Below are 21874 nucleotides of genomic sequence, written 5' to 3' on the forward strand. Positions count from 1 at the left end.
GGTACATAGCGTGATTGTTTTGCTGTAGCCCTGAATTATTTTTGCCTATTTAGCTGCCATGTTGCATTGTGTGTTCACACATAATCAGCTGTCCGCTCTCAGCTTTAGGTTCTCCTGCTCTATTCCTTTCTTTCTCCCTCCCTACTTTGCTTCCTCCCTTCCTTTTTCCCCCTTCTTTCGTTTTCCATGTGAATTTCTGTGTTTCAGATATTTTTCTTCTGGTTGTGTTGACTTGGCTTGTATTCTTTTTCCTTTTCTCTCTTTTTCAAGCTGATTTTCATTTTGCTGCGTTTTGATGGGAGACTCTAGTCTATATTTGCATGTTGACCAGTTGCAACTTGGAGATGAAGCACGGTTAGTGGAAGCACAGGCCCCCGGATCGCCACTTTGTCACTCACTGGCCCTGCAGCCATGGGCCGTCTTCTCACTCTTTCTGAGCTGAGGCTATAGAACGGGCTAACGATAGACACTTCATAGCTGGGCTGTGAGGATTAGAGAAGATGACGCCTACAAAGTGGCCCATGTAGTGCTTGACTTTTGTGTCTGCTCAGCACATGGTCGCGCTCCCAAGTGTGTGGGGGTGACAGAAATGCTGTACTCACACGAGAGACGCACTGACACTGTGTTTCATGCGAGTTTGAATTCTGAAATTAAGACCCATGACACAGCCTCCGAAGATAAATAAAAAATTTCCTCCAGATCCCAACATGACATTCCTCAAATTATATATTAAAATGCCAACAATAAAGCCTTATTTACCAAGATTAATTTTACATACTTTATTCTCATGTGCTGCTCATGATTACTTTATCTGCTCAATTAAACAAATTTCTTTTCTGAGGGGTTTAATTTACTTTGTGATTATACTTATTATTTTTTAAATGGTGAACTTACAGGCTGCCATAGCACCCAAAATTCTGTCATCAGAGACGGTCTCTCAGGGTTAAGGCACAATTTTTAAAAAGGTCCATGCCAGCATATTCATTTGGTGTCTTGGAGGAATGGAATGACCAGATGGTCAGGTCACTTTATCCTTGAGAGAATTAGACATAGCCCACCACAGTGTTGAGGAGGGGAAGGGCCATTTCTATTAATCTATCAAAAGGTGGTGTCAGCATAAGGGATGAGTTCCCGAGAAATCGGGGCTGACGTGAGTATAGTGGGGGCTAGGAGTTGGGGCCCAAGGAGTGGAGAGGGTGCCAGGGACAGCCTCATCTCCCTTGCATTCTTGCTTAGGACTTCTCTGTGGGTATTGGGTGGACATGGGGGTGCTGAGGGGACATGGGCATCCGCTGTGGGTATCTGAGAAATTCAAGAGCCACGTGGAAATATCATATAGTGCCCAGGGATCCCTGGCATCATTGATCTTCAGGGTGCGTTTTCTCTGCCTTGTGCTCTTGTCCAGCTGCTCCCCCAGATTTGAGTGTGCTATGACATTGCTAACTTTTTGTTTTCTTATGGGATTTGGCTTTTCTTCCCAGTAAGTTCTCTTTGGGCAGTTCATGATGTAGGGTTTATTGGTCAAGCAGACAGTTCATGAATGAGCCCTGTCTATCGAGGCCAACATTGGGAAGAGGATGCGGCAGGCCCCAAAGTGCAAGGAAGTAGCGATGCCTTCGAGGACTGTATCCTCCCAGTGGTCTCCCGGGGAAGAGAAGGAGAGCCCCTGGGGCCAAAGTGGCTGTCTTCTTCCCTGTCCTTTCCTCCTTGAAACAGCAATCTCATTCTCTGCCGCCTTCTGGAAGCGTGAACGCAGTCTGTGTTTTCCATCCTCTGCCCCTCCCTGCTGCAGTGGGCAAGTGATGCAGCCCGTTTCATTTGGTTTCTTTCCCTGTTTTCCAACTGCACTGAGTCCCTTTTTTCATTTCCTGTTCAATATGTCCTTCCAGAGTTACTGTGGATAACTTTGCTTTCCACATTTTGATGTTTCCAAGACTGAATCACTAGAATCTTAGGCTTACAGGGACCTTAGACATCTTAGTGCAATTTTTTCATTTTTACAGAGGAGAAAATGGAGCCCCGGGAATGTTAATCGACTCGCCCACAGTTACCGGAGTATGTGTGCGTGTTGCTGGAAGGTCAGCATGCCTCTACTAGGGACACTCTGTGCATCTTTTAGTTCTCAAAATCTGTCTTTGAGCTTATACTGTCATTCTATTTGTTAATCTTTCGTTTTCTGTCCTTTTATTTCTACAAATCATGTGCTGAATTTAGTCTGCTTTCTCTATCATAGAAAGTCTGGTACATTAAAAAAAATTCTGCCCCTTCCAGTATCTGCCATGATTATCATGGGAACAAAGTAGATGTAGTCAATTGTCTTTGTAGCATGTCTTTCTTGAATCCTTATTTCCTTAATTTTACTTCTCAGCCTTTTAGCTTTCCATTTCTCCTCTGTGGTCTGCCAATCTGATCCTTCAAGGGCATTCTACTCTCAGCTTTTACTGAGTAATGTTTAATTTGAAGTATTTTCAGCTTTTGCATATCTTTGATGTGCATTTTAAGTGATCATTGAATTATTTTACTACTCTTACCAGACACTAGTCTATGGGGGAAAATGTTATATGTGATTTTTTTTTCAACTTGATGTTGTAAGATGTTAAATTTGATGAATTTTTCCTGTAGGTTTGTTTATGGAATGATTAAATGTACATTGACTAAACATTAACACAAGCAAAAATACTTCTCAAAGTAAATATTAAACTTTGAAAACTTGAATTCTATTATTCCCTGAGCAAGACTTTCTTTCCTCTGTGGGAGTACCCCTCTGAACATGTGTTAAAAGTTTATGAGCTAATATGATTTGCTAAACAAACATTCATTCTTATAGGCAGCTTCCAAGGAAGACCTCTCAATTGTCTAGTTTGTCCTGTGGTATATTTGGCAGGTTCTGTCCTTGGCAGCAGACTGGGTACCACATGGTTGGTGAGCATGCAGCACTGAAGATGTGTGCGTGCGTGCGTGCGTGCGTGTGTGTGTGTGTGACTAGATTCAGCCTGGGACCCATATCATTGAGTTCCCAAATATTGATGTAAGCAGCTTCTGGGAAAGGGTCTTTTCTGTTTTCCTTTTCGTTTTTTGTTTTAGGTGGAGGAGGAGTGGAGAGAATTTAGGAATTCTTAGTTTCCTATGTACTTTGATGAGACAAAATGAAAAATGGCCTACCTACTTGGTTTATTTTGTTTATATGGACCAGACACAACTGATTCAATTGTTCCCACAATTCTGGTGGCAATTTTGATGGCCAGGAATGTGGATATAAAAGCAGGGCCCATCTGGAATACTGGGGAATTTAGAGGTTTTGGAAAACAGGGCTTGAGGTGAGCCATATTGGGTTGGGTCTGGGTGGGAGCTTCTCATGAAATAAATAGTGCCCTCTTGCCTCGTCTCTCTGTGTTTGTTGCTTTCTGTGTAGTTGGGGACTTCTCCCATGAGAGGAGAGTGAAAAGACCTGGCTTCTTATTAATGGTCCTTTAGTCATTATATTTAATCACCCTGATCCTTGCAACAACTCCCATTAAGGCTTTACTGCTAGATTATTAATGAGGAAGAGTACATCTGTACGAGTAATTGTGGTTAAGGGAGGTTTACAATATCATGACTGTAATAAACAGTAGATATGAGAATGAATGATTACATTGAAGTCATTAACTTATGAAATGTTTGGGACCTCTACAGTGAAGTCAATGTCTGTACAGTCACTGATCATAAGCTGATGTGTTGTAGTAGTTTATAACATAGCAGCAAGTAGTCTAAGCGGCCCATTGAGTAGAATAAATGCAAACATGTGGACAAAACGACACCACATGTTTATTAATATGGAAATTATGTTTTAAAATAACAGCATGGCGTAAGTCTATACGTTTTCAATAACTATTACTAAGTCTTGACTTTTGAAACAACTCTGGCTTCATTTTTTAAGTGGGCATAGATACGAATTGAGCATAATGTTGCCCATGTGGATTACACTTTTTCAAATTGTCTAATATTTTTAAATAGTGTCAGTATAAGTTTATGTGTTATAACATTCCTAAGCATTCCCTGGGCTGTACTATAATTTTCACATTATTATCTCATACTTTGGTTTTAATAGGATTTGGTAAAAGTTTTAAAGTTTTAATTTCAGTTTTTCCCACCGCTTGGAATTTGATGATATAAAATGAAAAGAGGTTTCCATCGTTGCTAACATTCACCAGATTTTGTTCCAAAGCATGGACTTTAGTAGACTTTTGAATTAAATCCACATTCTCCACCCAAGCCTAGTGATATAATCCAACAGTTCAAAGATAGGTATGCCATAAACAGCTATAGTTAAATAATCTAAAAAAAAATTAAAACATGGAAATACAATAAAACAAGAATTGATCACTTTATAGTGGAATACTCTGTAAACCGTCTGCATTAGAAACATGTGGTGAGTTTTAAAACATCTGAGTTCTATAATTCTAGAGTGTATAGTTTATTTGAAGGCAGACACTCCTTCCCCTACCCCTTCCCTTCATCCGCACATCTATATAAGAATACAGGTTAATATTTTTTGCTATCCAAATTTGCATTCATTTACTCATTTTTTATTTAGAGAAATGATTTTGGAGTAGAAATACATAACATAAATATTTTCACCTCAACTAAATATTGTATCACTAAGTACTGAAGTGTGATCCTAAAGAGATTATTTCTGTAGATCTTGCTACTCCGTCTAAAACAAAAATCACACATTGGCATAATCCCCAATAAAAGGAAGAAATTATTTAAAAGCATATGTATGATTTAGATGAGTAACACAGTCTTTATAACTTTTCATGATAATTTTAATTTTTAAGGGATCTAAACTGATCTGTGTGGCATAATTGGTGTAATTGCAGGAGCTAAAATGTACCGGTGATTTTGCAATGTCATGTTTGCACAATCTCATTTAACTTGTTGACTGAAGTTATATAACCCTCCTGTGTATGAGACAATTGGAATTGGACTCAGCCATCACAAAAAATGCTGGCTGTAGATTATACTGTTTTTGTTTGTTTTTGATTTTTAGAGACAGGGTCTCACTCTGTTGCCCAAGCTATAGTGCAGTGTCACAATCACGGCTCACTGCAGCCTCGACTCAAGTGACCTTCCTTCCTCAGCCTCCTGTGTAGCTTGGACTACAGGTGTGCACCACCATGCCCAGCTAATTTTTTGTTTTGTAGAGATGGGGGTCTCACTATGTTTTCCAGGCTGGTCTTGAACCCCTGGCCTCAAGTGATATTTCTGCTTGGGCCTTCCAAAGTGCTGGGGTTACAGGCATAAGCTGCTGTGCCTGGCCAATTATACTGTTTGAAATTGAATAATTGGCTGTATTTTCTGAGTTATGTGTGTGCGTGAACGATGCTCTAATAGCCTGCTAGGGAAATAGGGCAGTGTTAACTGGCAGTGAAAAGGTCAGTTCAATTTCTTAGCATATTTACTTTTTTAAAAGGGGGGTTTTCATATTCTTTAAAAAAGTATAAAATGAGAATCTTTTCTTAAGCACTGAAAACAATTTCATGTTTTATTCTTAGATAGTGATACCTCTACCACTGCGGAATTTTGTTCATGATTGCTATTTTCCTGCCCTCTCCACTCATTCCTCCTGCAGATAAATAGAATTATTCAAAAATTGCATTTTGAAATAGACACATAGGACTCTTTTTTTTTTTTTTTTTTTGAGACGGAGTCTCTCTCTGTCGCCCAGGCTGGAGTGCAGTGGCACGGTCTTGGCTCACTGCAAGCTCCGCCCTCCCTGGTTCAGGCCATTCTCCTGCCTCAGCCTTCCGAGTAGCTGGGACTACAGGCGCCCACCACCTCGCCTGGCTAATATTTTTGTATTTTTAGTAGAGATGGGGTTTCACCGTGTTAGCCAGGATGGTCTCGATCTCCTGACCTCGTGATCCGCCCGCCTCGGCCTCCCAAAGTGCTGGGATTACAGGCGTGAGCCACTGCGCCCGGCCCCCACGTAAGACTCTTTTTACTATGCTTACTGAAAAGTGAAAAGTGGAAGGGCCTGGTCCCAAGAGGGTGGTGGCTGTGCTAGGGCTCCTGGAAACTTCTTGCTCTGGTGGCTTCATTACATAATAACAAGATCCTGTGGCACAGACCAGGCGCAAATTGCTTCACATCTGGGCCTTGCTGTCCCATGTATTTTAACTGGAAAAGTTGCATTTGCTGTTTTCTAAGGTTTATTCAGGTTCTAAGATGTTAATGTGATATTAACAACACTGTTGTTGACTGGGAGCTTCCTCGGTGTTCAGCACTGCTCTCTGATTGGATCTCTGTCACAACCCGGCCTCAAGACACTTATTACTAACCTGTTTTAAAGATGAGGTTACTGAGACTTGGAGAGGTGAGAGAACCAGTTGTAAAGCCCTGCAGCTACTGCCAGGTGAAGCTGGGATAGGAGCAGGCTTCTCACTCCAACATCAGGCTTTCCCATCACATAAACTCATTATCTTCTGCTGGGATTTTTGTGTATCTGTTTCTGATCCAAGAAAAACCATTGTGCTATGGGTGTGCTATGTATGCAGAGGAAATATAAGCTAGCACCTCACTCATGGCTCAAAAAGGAGGAGGAAGTGTTTTACATTTAAAATACAGTTTAATTCCGTAGTGTTGGTAGGTGATGTGATTTCCTGCTGGAAAAAAGAAAGCTGACTTTTAATTAGTTTTTCTTGTCCCTTGTAGAACTAAAAGCTCATCCAATCCCATCTTTTGGTCTGTTTTATTAATGATAAAAAAATGCACATATTTGTTTAGAAATTTCACTTAATTACAGCAAACCGAAACCAGCTATTTTTAGCCAGGAATAATCTTGCCTGTGAGGAGACTATTATGCAAATGGAAGTAAGGACTAAAATAGCCATTAATGTCTTTAACACACTTAAACTTCTATCCGTTTCAATAGAGATGAGAGGGAAGTCACATTCAGCCCAATCTCCCCAGCTTAGGAGGAGGTTGGGTTGCCCCAGAAGAGCACCCCTCTAGGCCCACATGCAGAGGAGGGTGCAGGAGTGCCTCTCTCCTGTGCACCCCTCCTGCGGGGTAGAGCTGCTTCTCCCGGCCACCCTCAGATGAGAGTATTCCAGTTTGGGGTAGGGCTTGGTTTCTGCGATTCATTCTGTCCCCATGAACACAGCACCAGAGGTCTAAAGTTTTCCCATCCTTTTTGTCCTTGCCTGATGCATTGTTTTTCCTTTCTCCCCCCATTTCAGCTCACTTAGCAAAACTTGTCCAGTGAGATAGTATTTTGCTAAAAACCTACTCAGTGCTTCCAAACACTCATGACCTCTTGAGTGTGGTTTAAGCCTTTGGATTAGGGAAGGGACCTAGAGAAGGTGGCCTCATGATGGGCTATTGATTGATTTTGTCAAATTCTGTCCCTTTCTCCTCTCCTTTGCTCTCCTGACTTACTCTGCAAGGAGTTGGGGATGATGGATCTACCCAACTGATATCTGTGAATTCATTTTATTAAATTATGTCCTTAACTACATACTTGGAAAGAGAACTGTCTGTATTTTGGTGATGTATAAAGTTTACTTTCTGTCCCCTGGGTCTGAATGACAGAAATGGATGTCCTTATCTGTATTTGCTTGTTTTCTTATTTATATAAGGCGCCAGGTAGGTAAGAGAAAAGAAACTATTTCTAACAAGTTATTTTCGTGTTTACTGTTTTAAACACTAAAGATATCGATTTTAAAAGTTTCAGTTGAATAGTGAGAAGAGCAAAAAGGCCAGTAAGTCCTGTCACCTTATTTCTCTAGGGGCCAGCTTCAATGCACACATTTTTGCCTGGGGCGTGTTCACAGCTTTGGGATGTGGTGTGTGTGTGTGTGTGTGTGTGTTATTTTTGTTGTTACTGCCCATGAGTTTTGCAACCCCAGGAGCCCTAGGTTGTGGGGTTCAACTGAACCCCAGCTTTCATAAAGCTCGAGTAGAGAGGAAGTGTAGTCCATCTGGGAAGATGCAGAACCTTTGTGATCTGGATCAATGCACGTTTCTTCTTGGTATCTGTGAACCTGAGAATGTAGCTTTTTTAGTTAGGGATCTCTTCTTCTATGTAAATTCAAGGAAAAGGAAGGCCAGAATATTTGCTTTTACGTTGGATTCAGGAAAACTCAGTCATGATAGAAGCATTATGTTTTAAAATGTAGACTGAGAGTTAGGATTCTGCATTAGAATTCTCCCAGGGGCCTGTTAAAAATGCATATTTTGAGAATTGCTGAATCAGAGTTTTAAAGGTTTGGGGCTCAGAAGTCTGCATCTTGAAAAGGCATCTCAGGTGATTCTGCTACACACGGAATGAAGTTTAAAAACCACTCATAGAGAGTAGTAAGTAAATGCTGCTGCTAAAAAGGGCAGAACATATCTGACATCACTGATCATGTTGCTAATGTTGATCTCTGCAGCAGGTACTTTATAAAATATATACTGGTGTTAAAGCTGTTATATCTGAGCCTTGCCACAGGCACAGGCTCTCCCTCCCAGTGTGGTCACCACATAGCTGCTCTAGGAAAAATGGGAACAACGTATGACATTAGGTGTTCCTTGCATTTGACTCATTCAAATGATTGGTATGTGCAAGAGTTTAACTAGAAAACGTTTAGACTCTTTAGTGTTTTAGTCATTATGAGTTAGAGATTAGAATGTAGTTAAATTTGTAGGGTTAGGCAGTTTTTGCAAAATGCATTAAAATGGTGAAAATGGGCTAGAACATCAGTGTTTTCTCATGGGGGTTATATTGTGTAGCAACGGAATGTTACTTTTAATATTGAATGTACCTAATTTTGCAACATATTTATTTACCTTTTTAAAAAATTTTAATTTTAATTTTTAGTTCTGGGGTACACGTGCAGGATGCGCAGATTTGTTAAATAGATAAACGTGTGCCAAGGTGGTTTGCTGCACCTATCAATCCATCCCCTAGGTATTAAGCCCAGCATGCATTAGCTATTTTTCCTAATGCTCTCCCTCTTTTTCTTTTTACAGGAAAAACTAACCCAAGAGTGTGTATTCAGAGAACAGTTCGAAGAAAACTGGTATAATACGTACTCATCAAACCTATATAAGCACGTGGACACTGGAAGGCGATACTATGTTGCATTAAATAAAGATGGGACCCCGAGAGAAGGGACTAGGACTAAACGGCACCAGAAATTCACACATTTTTTACCTAGACCAGTGGACCCCGACAAAGTACCTGAACTGTATAAGGATATTCTAAGCCAAAGTTGACAAAGACAATTTCTTCACTTGAGCCCTTAAAAAAGTAACCACTATAAAGGTTTCACGCGGTGGGTTCTTATTGATTAGCTGTGTCATCACATCAGCTCCACTGTTGCCAAACTTTGTCGCATGCATAATGTATGATGGAGGCTTGGATGGGAATATGCTGATTTTGTTCTGCACTTAAAGGCTTCTCCTCCTGGAGGGCTGCCTAGGGCCACTTGCTTGATTTATCATGAGAGAAGAGGAGAGAGAGAGAGAGACTGAGCGCTAGGAGTGTGTGTGTGTGTGTGTGTAGCGGGAGATGTGGGCGGAGCGAGAGCAAAAGGACTGCGGCCTGATGCATGCTGGAAATAGACACGCTTTTCATTTCTGATCAGTTGTACTTCATCCTATATCAGCACAGCTGCCATACTTCGACTTATCAGGATTCTGGCTGGTGGCCTGCGCGAGGGTGCAGTCTTACTTAAAAGACTTTCAGTTAATTCTCACTGGTATCATCCCAGTGAACTTAAAGCAAAGACCTCTTAGTAAAAAATAAAAAATAAATAAAAATAAAAATAAAAAAAAGTTAAATTTATTTATAGAAATTCCAAAGGCAACATTTTATTTATTTTATATATTTATTTATTATATAGAGTTTATTTTTAATGAAACATGTACAGGCCAGATAGGCATTTTGGAAGCTTTAGGCTCTGTAAGCATTAAATGGCAAAGTCCGCTATGAACCTGTGGTAAATTCATGCAAGTAGATATAATGGTGCATGGATATAAGAAATTCTAATGACCCTAATGTACTAAAGGCGACAATCTCTTTTGTGCCCATATTATTGTAAACTTATGCACATCGCTCATGACACTGAGTATTCACTCTTCAGACTGCTTGTTTCATAGCTTATCCCAGAGGATTAAAGATAAACTGGGTCTCAAACTTTGATTCTGTGTCTGCAATATTTCCTCTCTCATAAGTGACTCCACTATTGTAACTTCATGGTTGGAAAATATGAGGGTTGATATATGTCTTACTTGTTTAAATCTGTCGCAGAATATACCAAAGCTAAATAATAACTATGCTTTTATTTTAGCCGATCTCCAGAATGACAGTATTAACATCAAACATTGTATTGATTTAGAATTCTCAAAAAAGGAAAAAAAAGTACATAGCACAGACTATTTTTTTTAAAGACGTAAGAATCAGATTAACAGGATCATACTTGTAAACTTTTTTTGGTTCACTTGGCTATCAAATATGAAATTATAGAAGTATCATAGGGGTCATTGTAACATCTTTTAGAGAAAATGGCTATCAGTGTGAACTGTCATAATTACGTGGTAATAGCACCCTTAGTAAAACTTGCAAAATGAAACTAATAAATCGTTATCAATAATGACAATGAGGGGGAAAGTATTATACTTGTTGACTGTGTTTTGTTTTTTAAAATGGTCTCCACAAGCGCTCAATTTTTTTAGAGGGGATATTACTATATAGAATATCTTTTACAAGGCTTTTATAACATTTTATGCTGAAAAGCATAAGAATACGTATTTCTTTAGTAGCAATAATTTTGGAACTTGCCCTTGGGCAAGCGAGACTATTTCTTACTATATACTAAGGAGAAAAGAGCCAAATTCTTAAAGCAATATTTAAGAAAAAAGGAATTTATAACAAATTCTCATCTACATATGACACTTTCTAGCCAGTTGTGTTGAGAAGTGCAAAGTGATGGTTTAAACATGTGTTGGGATTTATTGAACTAATTTTAAAATTTACTATTCAAACTTTATTTTGCTCTGATGCACATTCTCTATGAAAAATAAAAGTGTGTCACTGGTGAGTGACAGCTGTTATGAGCTAGAAGCGCATGACTTATTGTGACGATGTCTTGCCTTTCTGTGGTCCAAGTTGGAGTACATGGCAATGCCCTCCTGCTGATGTGCATTAAGGAAAATCTAAGTCTAATATTTGGAATTAAGAGATATTTTAGGGGGAGGGGACAGAAGCAATGTAAAATAGTTGATTTATGATAAAGCTCAGAATGTCCTCTTCATTTATTTTCTTGTTTTATTTTCCTTTCTAAACAGAAACTGCATTTAATTCCAAAAAGTAGTATTCTTATTTATTATTTAACCCTTTGCTGCTGCTAAAATGTGCACATATTCAGGCTTTAGTTTTTCCAAAAGGCATTTTTTTTTTTTGGCTGAAAAATATTAAACATTTGACCACAGGGAAGAATCAAGTTTCTAGGATGTCATAGGTATACTATGTAGCACTGAAAAAATTGATTTTAGGTGACAGCCAAAAGTAGTCTTAAAGTAGCATGAGACCTTAGATAATCGACCTAAAAGAAAGAAAATTGTGAAAAAGACAAAAATCTTCATGCATTCCTATAAAATGCTACTTTAAGGTCTACTTTTGGAGTTAATTTTGTTTGGTACTTTTTTTTTTTTAAGACGAGCAAATTGTTATATGCTTTTGGCAATTGATACAATAAACTGTAATGGTCTGTAAATAAATAAATATTGACTCATGCGATTTATGTAAATAGTTGAACTGGGAGAGTGGATGGCTCAGGGTTTCGGTGTGGGCATTGTCTATTGGGCAGTAGAGTGAGTCATCCCCAGCTCATGGGTTTGCATCCAGTTCTTGTCTTAAGAGACCCAAAGCCCAGTGAATGGCAGCCCTGAGCCACTGTGGAATGGGGGTTCTGGTTTCACAAACAGATGCTTAGATAGCCAAACCACTGTCTTGTTGGTGCCAACACTTGCACTGTGGTCAAAGACTTACCGAGCATGGGCCGAACAACCTTCCCATCTGTCATGCGAATGTCCCCAAGCAGTGGTGAAGGACATGCTAGGTCAGTGTTGGGGAACCTGCCCTGCCAGGTCCTGTTTTGTAGATAAACAAATGGCTGCCTTCTGGTGTTTTTATTCCATTTCATCTCATTAACACTACAACCTTGTGTTATTTACTGATAATCTGTAATTGTATGTAAATACATACAGGATTATGTAATTTGTGTAAATACATAATTACAGAGTTTTGAAAACTGGTATTTTTTACTTGATGTCCATTTTGGAGCTGCTTCACATTCTGTGCCTACATGAGCCAATGGAATTTAAAAAGCATATTCTCCTTGCTCTTAGACAGCTGTGCTATGTGTTGAGGGGTTGAGGGTTATGGGGGATGGAGGGGAAGGAACAAACATATCCAGATGTGTTCTCTCTGTAAGTGTTCGATGAAGAAGCAAGTCATGTTCTGGGATGAAGATTTATGAACTTGGAGCAAGCGAGGCTAAGTGTGTGTGCACATTTACGTGGACGGGTGAATGGACAAAGGCATATTGTTTGAGATCAGACTCTGTTTGCTGCATCACTTGACCTTGAAATGTGCCAAATTTAGATCCACTGTTTGTGGTCACTTGCACGAAAAAGCAATGAAATGGTGGGGGTCGGGGAGTATGCCAGATGAATAAAAAGAAATATTAGCCACCAAGGCCCTCTCAAGTGTACGTGTGTATACATGTGGCCTACGTGCTCTATGATACCCACATGTATCCATAGACATTTCACATTTTAAAACTTATATTTTATTCTTAAAAGTGGAATGGGGAGGAATTATAACAATAAATTGTGTTTACTTCTTTAGGACACAGTCCAAAATTCAGGACTTCAGGTTTGTAGGATGGACCCTGGCCACAGAACGTTTGGTCACAAATGTGTGAATAAACGGCTCAAAGTGTGATTTGTACCTTTTACTTGCAGCACGCTTCTATCATTGCCCTGAGGTCTTTAGAAAAAACTTTTTGAAGTACCCTTCATTAGAGAGGAACATGCAGAAATAAGAAATAGACAGTTCTGTAATTTTCTTTTGGAAGAAATTGAAAATGAATATTCTTAATGTGTATTCTCCACCAGCTTAGTCACCTGGTTGCTAGACAGACATCTGGCTCTTAGGTCAGCCAGTTATGAGGCCTCTTTGCTGTTTGGGTTCATAGGAAAAGAAAATTCTTACTTAAAATTCTCATTATTCTCCAACCATATTCCAGCTTATATATTGGAAATTTTTTTTAAATTTAATTTTAATTTAAAAATTTGGGCCAGGTGCGGTGGCTCATGCCTGTAATCCCAGCACTTTGGGAGGCCGAGGCAGGTGGATCATGAGGTCAGGAGATCGAGACCATCCTGGCTAACATGGTGAAACCCCGTCTCTACTAAAAATACAAAAAAAAATTAGCCGGGCATGGTGGCAGGTGCCTGTAGTCCCAGCTATTTGGGAGGCCGAGGCAGGAGAATGGCATTAACCTGGGAGGCGGATCTTGCAGTAAGCCAAGATTACGCCACTGCACTGCACTCCAGCTTGGGCGACTGAGCAAGACTCCGTTTCAAAAAAAAAAAAAAAAAAAAGGCATAATTGGATATCTGAATAGCCTTTGGCAAGCTGTGCTCTTGCTATTTTTTTTTCTGTCCCTTTCTGAAGGTCCTTCTAGCTATGCTGTTTTGGTTATGATTCCCATTGTATTATTATTGTTGTAATGATCCTATTAGTAGACTCAGGAAAATCTGGAATTAAAAGTAGTTAAAAGAAAAAGTTGTGTTTGAGAGCATTCAGAGCTGAACAACCAGTGCTGCCCTCCTCACACTGGGGAAGGGCAAGCATTATTGACAATGTTCATGGTCCAGCTTGGAGAAACTTATTTTTGGAAACACTCATGCAGGCTTTTTCCTTACCATTTTGTGGGATGTTGCAAAACATTCTCTAAGTTCCTCCTGGCTGTTGCCTCTAGCTCCTGGTGTATGCACAGGCACAGGGTTGCAGCCTGGTGAGATTTCTGTTTCTTACCACTTACTAATAAGAGGGCTCTTCCTAGTCTGTGAAGATGTTAGAATTACAACTTCTGTTTCAGAGGGAGGCAATACTCCAGATGTCCCCTTACTCTGTGGTTGACCACACTCGTCCTCCCTCTTTCCTGCCTATGTTTCTTCTCAGTCCCCTCCCTCCTTCCTTAATTTCATTATGTGGAGCTGGAGTCAGGATGAAGAAGACAGATGTCACTGGTGGCACACACACAGTTTAGACAAATAGACATCATGGTGCATCGTGATGAATACTGGGATAAGGAAGGTACTGGGGGCTGTGGAAAGTAAGTTGCACGCAATCCGGACTTACAAGAGCCCAGGGATGTGATGTTTATGGTGAAACGCAAAGAATGAGAAGGGTTACGGAAAAGACAGCTATAGATTCTCTGGCGTTCTATATGTGTCAAGAAAGTGCTTTCTCCCTTGTGAACTTGGGCTTATTCTATCTCTGATGTTTCCCAGATAACCGTGGCTGAGCCTGACATAAAAGTGACGTAAAAAGCCTGAGGTAAAAAGTGCTGGCTGATGGGCCAGCTTTGGTCTTGCAGGGTTTCCTAAGCCTTGTGTGGGGGTGTTGGTTTGTGGAGAAAATCAGAACACAGTCTTTGCGTCAGATCAGCTTTGTTGCCCTGGGCTCACCTGTGGCCTCTTTCAGAATGCTCTTCTGTTGTTCTTGGTTTCTTTCCAGAGAGAGGTTATCCTACTCATTTGTGTTTTAATTTAATTTAATTTTTTAAGGCAGGGTCTCACTCTGTTACCCAGGCTGGAGCGCAGTGGCACGATCTCCACTCGCTGCAGTTTCCATCTCCCAGGCTTAAGCGATTCTCCCGCCTCAGCATCATGAATAGCTAGGATTACAGGCACGTACCACAGCATCCCACTAATTTTTTGTGTTTTTAGTAGAGATGGGGTTTCACCATGTTGGCTAGGCTGGTCTCGAACTCCTGGGCTCAAGCAATCTGGCTGCCTTAGCCTTCCAAAGTGCTGGGATCGCAGACATGTGCCACTGCGCCCCTACATGTTTTTATTAACGTTACTTATTTTAATTATCTCTCACATTTACCTCATGTCACAGGCAATATCTGCAGTGTAAAAATAATTAAAATACAGGAAAATAAAAGAGGCAAAAACATAATCTTTAAAATATCCAGTTCATTCTTTCAATGAATTTGTATTGAGCAACTGCTATATGATATGAAACAGGGCTGGGGATATAGTAGTAAAAAATAAGACAACATTCTGATCTTGTTACTTAAACACCAAGCTGAGTTCTATGTCAATGAATCTATAGACACATGGTACCTGCTCAAGAAACTGTAGGACTGGGATGCCCACATCCAAAGAAATTAGGACACCTCGGCAATTCTTCATGAACTTTGCTCTTCTTCAACTATGTATTTAATTTACCTTAATATGTAAGAACTCAGTTCAAAGCAGCGCTATTCAAGTTCTGTTGGTTTAAGTAGGATGGCATGGAAAGAATGTCCTCAAATTTGATGATACAGATTGTTTCGGTAGATGAGCAACCGCTTGGCAGAAAATGAGTTTCTTTTGAAATAAACAGAATGTAGTCCAGCCTGTTCCCTGACCTCCTCTCCTTGGGAAAATTCAAAGGAAAAGGCAATGGCATTCCAAGTTTTTCAGTTGTAGATTTGTGATGTCTTTTAAGGGTATGAGAGCTCAGTGAAGACATCACTTAATGGGCTAAAAGGACTGATGGAGCTTGGAAAATGCCTCCTCTTCTCCCATTAAACCCTTCTCATTGGAATATCAATGGGCATCTAATATATAGTCATAGGTTTAATGCCAGAGAGATGAAATTGTACATCTTGGTTAGAGAGATGAAACCTTTCATTTTGCTCATCTTCACCAAATGACAAATCCGTAATTAATCTGTCTCTGGATTCCTTGTGGCTTGCTTTGATTTCCTTTCCTAGTTGAGAGGGTGGACCATGGATTCCTACTCTCTTGGGTCTCCCTTTCCCTATCCCATGTTTAAAGAGTAGAAATGTTTAGGTTCATATTACAGAATAAGTAGAACAGACAGAGTGTGATGGATGGTCTTTAGAATTTTCTCAGAAGAGTCTTATGATCTTAAATTTGGCTTAGGAAATAAGAGTGAATTGAATCAGAGCAGTATTCAAAGCAGGGCATCTTGGCAAACAAAGAAACTCTCCATTCTTCAGGAGATACTTCATGACTGACACTGGTTGAGTAAAGCCTAAACATTTCCATGATGCTGCCATTCACCTAGCATCTGAAGTGCCATCTGGAGATAGATGAGGGTTATGAATGACTCTTGGTAAGTGGGCACAAAATTAGAAATCAGGCCATTTCTTCTGATTATTTGCTTCAAAGAAGGGACTTACAATTTGTAGTGACTCTAATGTGCCCAATGTATGCTTCCTCTTTCTTCCTCTTGGCATATTTCCTGTGCAAGCAGGCTGAATTCTACTATTTTCATCTCAGAGCATTCATTTTGTTCCAGATGCAAAATGCTTATTTCTTTTAAAATATAGATTATTGGGTGGAAGAGTTGTATTGAATTAACAATGCTTTTTGTTGAAGTGGATAAATTCACCTGACTGAAAATATAGTCTAGTCACCTCTAATCCATATCCATGAGCCCAAAAGCAGATTTCTGTGTTTTGGCCCCATTCTGTATTCCATGTGGTCCTAAATGTGTTTCAAAAGTATCAGTACCTTGAAATGGCCAAATTACATCTCAGATGAGTTGTTTTATGTCCTAATGAACTGATTTTAATAGACACGTGGGTTGTATATATTTTTTCAAATATCAAAATGTCAGCTTATAGGAGAATTAAAATACAAATAGCAAATATTATAGTATGAATAATAAAGGTTATTTTTGTAGTCATGAATCATATTTGGTGCCTTTTAAAACAACAACAACAACAACAAACCTTTAAAAACTGGCCAACAGTTGAAGTTTAGTCTTAGGTAAACCCACGATTTTTCACCATGTCTATAATTCCCATATAGCTTAGAACCTGACCAAAATTCAAGTGAAGGGAACTTTTCATTGAAACTTATTAATATATTCAGCAAGCAATTATTGATAAATACTATGTTCTAAGATTAAAGCAAAAACAATTATTAAAATCTGTTTTCATGTACAATATGAATATATATTGATCCGTATGGCTTTTGCATGCCTCTTATAGAAGTGAGGTGAACTAATTTTCATGAGCTTTTTTTTCTTGTCTTCCTTATGGAAAATACCACTTCTTGGTGGGGAAAGGGACTGGGATATGACTTAAAATAGAGACTATCTCTTTAAAGTAAGTACTTTAAATAACAGACCTAGGCCATTTGGAAATATTTTGTTTCTCATTCAGCTGGGTGCTTAAAATTGTTCCCAAAAGAATTCCTCTTGGTTTGATTTTGAATTGTGCTTCTGAAAAATAAAACATACATAAAGTCAATATGTGGTAATTTAGCATACCTTTTTGGCATGTTTTATAATGATTAGTTCTATATTTTTAGTTCAGGACAGTAGTTAAGATTCAAAATTCCTATGTGACTGTTTTTATCTCAGAAACATGTGACAGCTTGTCATGAGGCTATCTTATTTGGGAACCACACCCAGTAGTTCTGAGCACGCTCAAGGAACTATATTAAGGAGCATGTGGCAAATGTATGAACAATTTATAAATATATTTGATTAGCTACTACTCTCTAGAAAGGGGCTGTGAACTGATTAGTGCATGAGTTTCAGGAACCTTCTTAAGGACAGGGAAAGAACCACCCTAAAACATGAGAGGTAACAGTGCTTGGCACTTACAAAGGGCCAGGAAGAGTGCTTGTTCCTACAGCCAGACTAGAAAACGTCAAGATTCACAGAGACCTGGGTAGAGTACAGAGAAGGGTTTTGCCTCGGTTATGGAGAACAATTAGTCCTAAACACTTTTCCAGCCCCACCTAACATATTTTAAAAGCAACCAAAAAGGATAAAACTATATTCAAGAGGCTCATCCCAGAGCAAAGCTCAATAATATGTATAGAATTAAAAAAATCCAGCACCCAAGAAGATAAACAACACCTGGCATCCAACCAAAAGCCACTAGACATGCAAAGAGGCAGGAAAATGTAACTCATACTAAAGAGAAAAAGATCAATCAATTCAACCTGACTGTGTTAGGTCATTCTTGTATGGCTATAAAGAAATACCTAAGACTGGGTAACTTATGAAGAAAAGAGGCTTATTTGGCTCGCAGTTCTGCAGGCTGTACAGGAAGCATGGTGCTGGCATCTGCTTGGCTTCCGGTGAGGGCCTCAGGAAGCTGACAGTCATGGCAGAAGGTGAAGCGGGAGTGGGCGTCTCACGTGGTGAGAGCGGGAGCAAGAGAGAGAAAGTGGGGAGGGGAGGTGCTACACACTTTTAAACAACCAGATCTCATGAGAACTCACTATCACGAGGACAGCACCAAGTCATGAGGGATCCACCCCCATGACCCAAACACCTCCCACCAGGCCCCATCTCCAACACTGGGGATTACATTTCCACATCAGATTTGCGGGGACAAACCAAATTATATCACTGACCTAGAAATAGAAAGATGTTAGAATGAGTAGAAAAATACATGGAAACAGTTTTTATAACTGTGTTCTACATTTTCAAAAAGAGACATGGAAGATACAAGAACAGATTAAAATTTGACTTCTAGAGACGAAAACTACAATGTGTGAGATGAAAAATACACTAGAATGAATGTATTTTAAAAATGGCAATTTAAAGCAAAAGAAAAGATAAATTCTCTTGAAATTACAGCAATAGAGACTAAAATGAAAAGCAGAGAAAAGAGAATTTAAAAATATTGAACTGTGGGACAACTTCAAGTAGCTCAATATGTATGTAATTGGAGTCTCCAAAAGAGATGAGAGGGAGAAGAGGAGGAAAAAAAATTTGGATAAATAATGGTCAGAAAATTTCTAAATTTGATAAAAACTGTAGACATACAGATCTGGGATGCTCAATAAACCTCATGTATAAGGAAAATAAAAAAATCCAACTATACCAATGCACATGATAATCAAATTGCTGACAACCATTGATAAGAGAATATCTGAAAAGCAGCCCCTTAAAAAACACACTGCTTACAGAGGAACAAAGTTAAGGATTAGAGATGATTTATTATCAGAGACAATATAAGAAAGAAAACAGAGTAATATCTTTAATATCTTTATTAAAGGATTAATATCTTTTTTTTTTTTTTTTTTGAGGTGGACTCTCACTCTGTCACCCAGGCTGGAGTGCAGTGGCGTGATCTTGGCTCACTGCAAGCTCTGCCTCCCGGGTTCACGCCAGTCTCCTGCCTCAGCCTCCCGAGTAGCTGGGACTACAAGCGCCCACCACCACATCTGTCTAATATTTTTGTATTTTTAGTAGAGATGGGGTTTCACTGTGTTAGCCAGGAGTAATATCTTAAAAGTACTGAAAGAACAAAGCTGTGAAACTAGAATTATATACCTAGCAACAATATATTTCAAAAAAAAAAGGTGAAGATTTTTTCTGACCTACAAAAACTGAAAGAATTCATCAGCTGACCCTGACATGCTGTAAGAAATGTTAAAATTGTAAATGTTGGCCGGGCGTGGTGGCTCACACCTGTAATCCCAGCAATTTGGGAGGCCGAGGTGGGCGAATCACGAGGTCAGGAGATCGAGACCATCCTGGCTAACATGGTGAAACCCCGTCTCTACTAAAAATACAAAAAATTAGCCGGGCGTGGTGGTGGGCACCTGTGGTCCCAGCTACTCAGGAGGCTGAGGCAGGAGAATGGTATGAACCCAGAAGGCAGAGCTTGCAATGAGCCGAGATCGTGCCACTGCACTCCAGCCTGGGTGACAGAGTGAGACTCTGTCTCAAAAAAAAAAAATTTTTTTTTAATGTTAATTGTTGATGTTAAAATTGTTAAAATCCTTCAGGAAGAAGGACAAAGATACCACATGAAAATATGGATCTATACAAAGGACTGAAGAACACCAGAAATGATAACTATGTGAATAAATGTATAATATTTTTTCTTTTTATTCAAATCATTTAAAAAGATAATTGACTGTTTAAAAATAATAACAATGTGGTGTGAAATTTATTGCCTATGTAAAAGTAAAATAGATGACAGCAATAGTACGAACCTGGGAGGGTGTTAATGAAAACTTATTATTGTAAGGTTCTCATATTACACCTGAAGTGGTATATTACAACAAGTTAAAAGATGTGTGGTATCAATCCTAAATCAATCACTAAAATAATAAAGAGCTATAACAAGATGATACAGTTAAACCTACCCATACTAATAATCACATTAAATGTAAATAGCCTAAACACCCAGAGGCAGAGATTGTCAGATTTTCAAAAGCAAGACCCAACTATATGCTGCCTACAAGACAGACAGGTTAAATATAAAGACACAGATAGGATAAAAGTAAAAGAATGAAAAAATGTACACCATGCTAACAATAATTAAAAGAAAGCAGGAATGGCTATGTTAATGCCAGACAAGATGATCTCACAGAAGAGAATATTATCAGGGATAAAGAAGATCATGTCAAAATAATAAAGGGGTCGATTCATCAATAAAACATAAAAATCCAAAATGTTTGCGTACCTAATAAACAGAGCTTTAATGTGCATGAGGCAACTTGTGATAAAACCTCAAGGAGAAATACACAAATTCACAATTATAATTTCAGATTTCAATAACCTTCTTCCAATAATTGATAGAACAAGTAAACAACACATTATTACCAGTACAGAATGTTTATACAGTACTATCAAACAATATGATCTAATTGATATTTATAGAAGACTCCATCCAACAATAGTGTATTACATAGTCTTTTCAAGCACACAAGGAATATTTACCAAGGTATTCTGAGCCATAAAACATATCTCTTGTAAATTTGTTTAAGTTCTTTGTAGATTCAGGATATTAGCCCTTTGTCAGATGGGTAGATTGTAAAAATTTTCTCCCATTCAGTAGGTTGCCTGTTCACTCTGATGGTAGTTTCTTTTGCTGTGCAGAAGCTCTTTAGTTTAATTAGATCCCATTTGTCAATTTTGGCTTTTGTTGCCACTGCTTTTGGTGTTTTAGTCATGAAGTCCTTGCCCATGCCTATGTCCTGAATGGATGAGTTCATGTCCTTTGTAGGGACATGGATGAAGCTGGAAACCATCATTCTGATCAAACTATCGCAAGGACAGAAAACCAAACACCACATGTTCTCACTCATAGGTGGGAATTGAACAATGAGAACACTTGGACACAGGGTGGGGAACATCACACACCGGGGCCTGTCATGGGGTCGGGGGAGGGGGGAGGGATAGCATTAGGAGATATACCTAATGTCAATGACAAGTTAACGGGTGCAGCACACCAACGTGGCACATGTATACATATGTAACAAACCTGCACGTTGTGCACATGTACCCTAGAACTTAAAGTATAATTAAACAACAACAACAACAACAACAAAAAACATATCTCAATACATTTAGAAGCATTCACAGAAGTATGTTCTCTGGCAATGGAATTCAATTACTGGAGAGATCTCTGGATAATCCCCAAATACTGGAAACTAAATGATATCCTTTTACCCAAGGCTCAAAGAAGAAATCAACAGTGAAATTATAAAGTCATTTGAATTGAATAAAAACTGAAATACAATATATCAAAAATTCTAGACCACTATTAAAGTACAGACCAATATCCCTCATGAATATGGATACAAACTTTCCAGTAAAAGAAAGTTGCTTTCT

At 39.1% G+C, this 21874-nt stretch overlaps 1 protein-coding gene across 1 annotated transcript in view; it reads left to right on the forward strand.

Annotated features, from left to right (window-relative positions):
* FGF9 (fibroblast growth factor 9) overlaps positions 1 to 16965 on the forward strand; it is a 38110-nt gene extending 21145 nt beyond the window's left edge. Inside the window, exon 3 of the mRNA XM_001150741.7 lies at positions 8998 to 16965. Coding sequence (XP_001150741.1) covers positions 8998 to 9243 — 246 coding nt within the window. The 3' untranslated portion in view covers positions 9244 to 16965. The remainder of the gene's footprint in view (positions 1 to 8997) is intronic.
* Positions 16966 to 21874: the final 4909 nt, after the last annotated feature.

The sequence above is a fragment of the Pan troglodytes genome, chromosome 14 (genome assembly GCF_028858775.2).
Source record: "Pan troglodytes isolate AG18354 chromosome 14, NHGRI_mPanTro3-v2.0_pri, whole genome shotgun sequence".
NCBI classification, from domain to species: Eukaryota; Metazoa; Chordata; class Mammalia; order Primates; family Hominidae; genus Pan; species Pan troglodytes.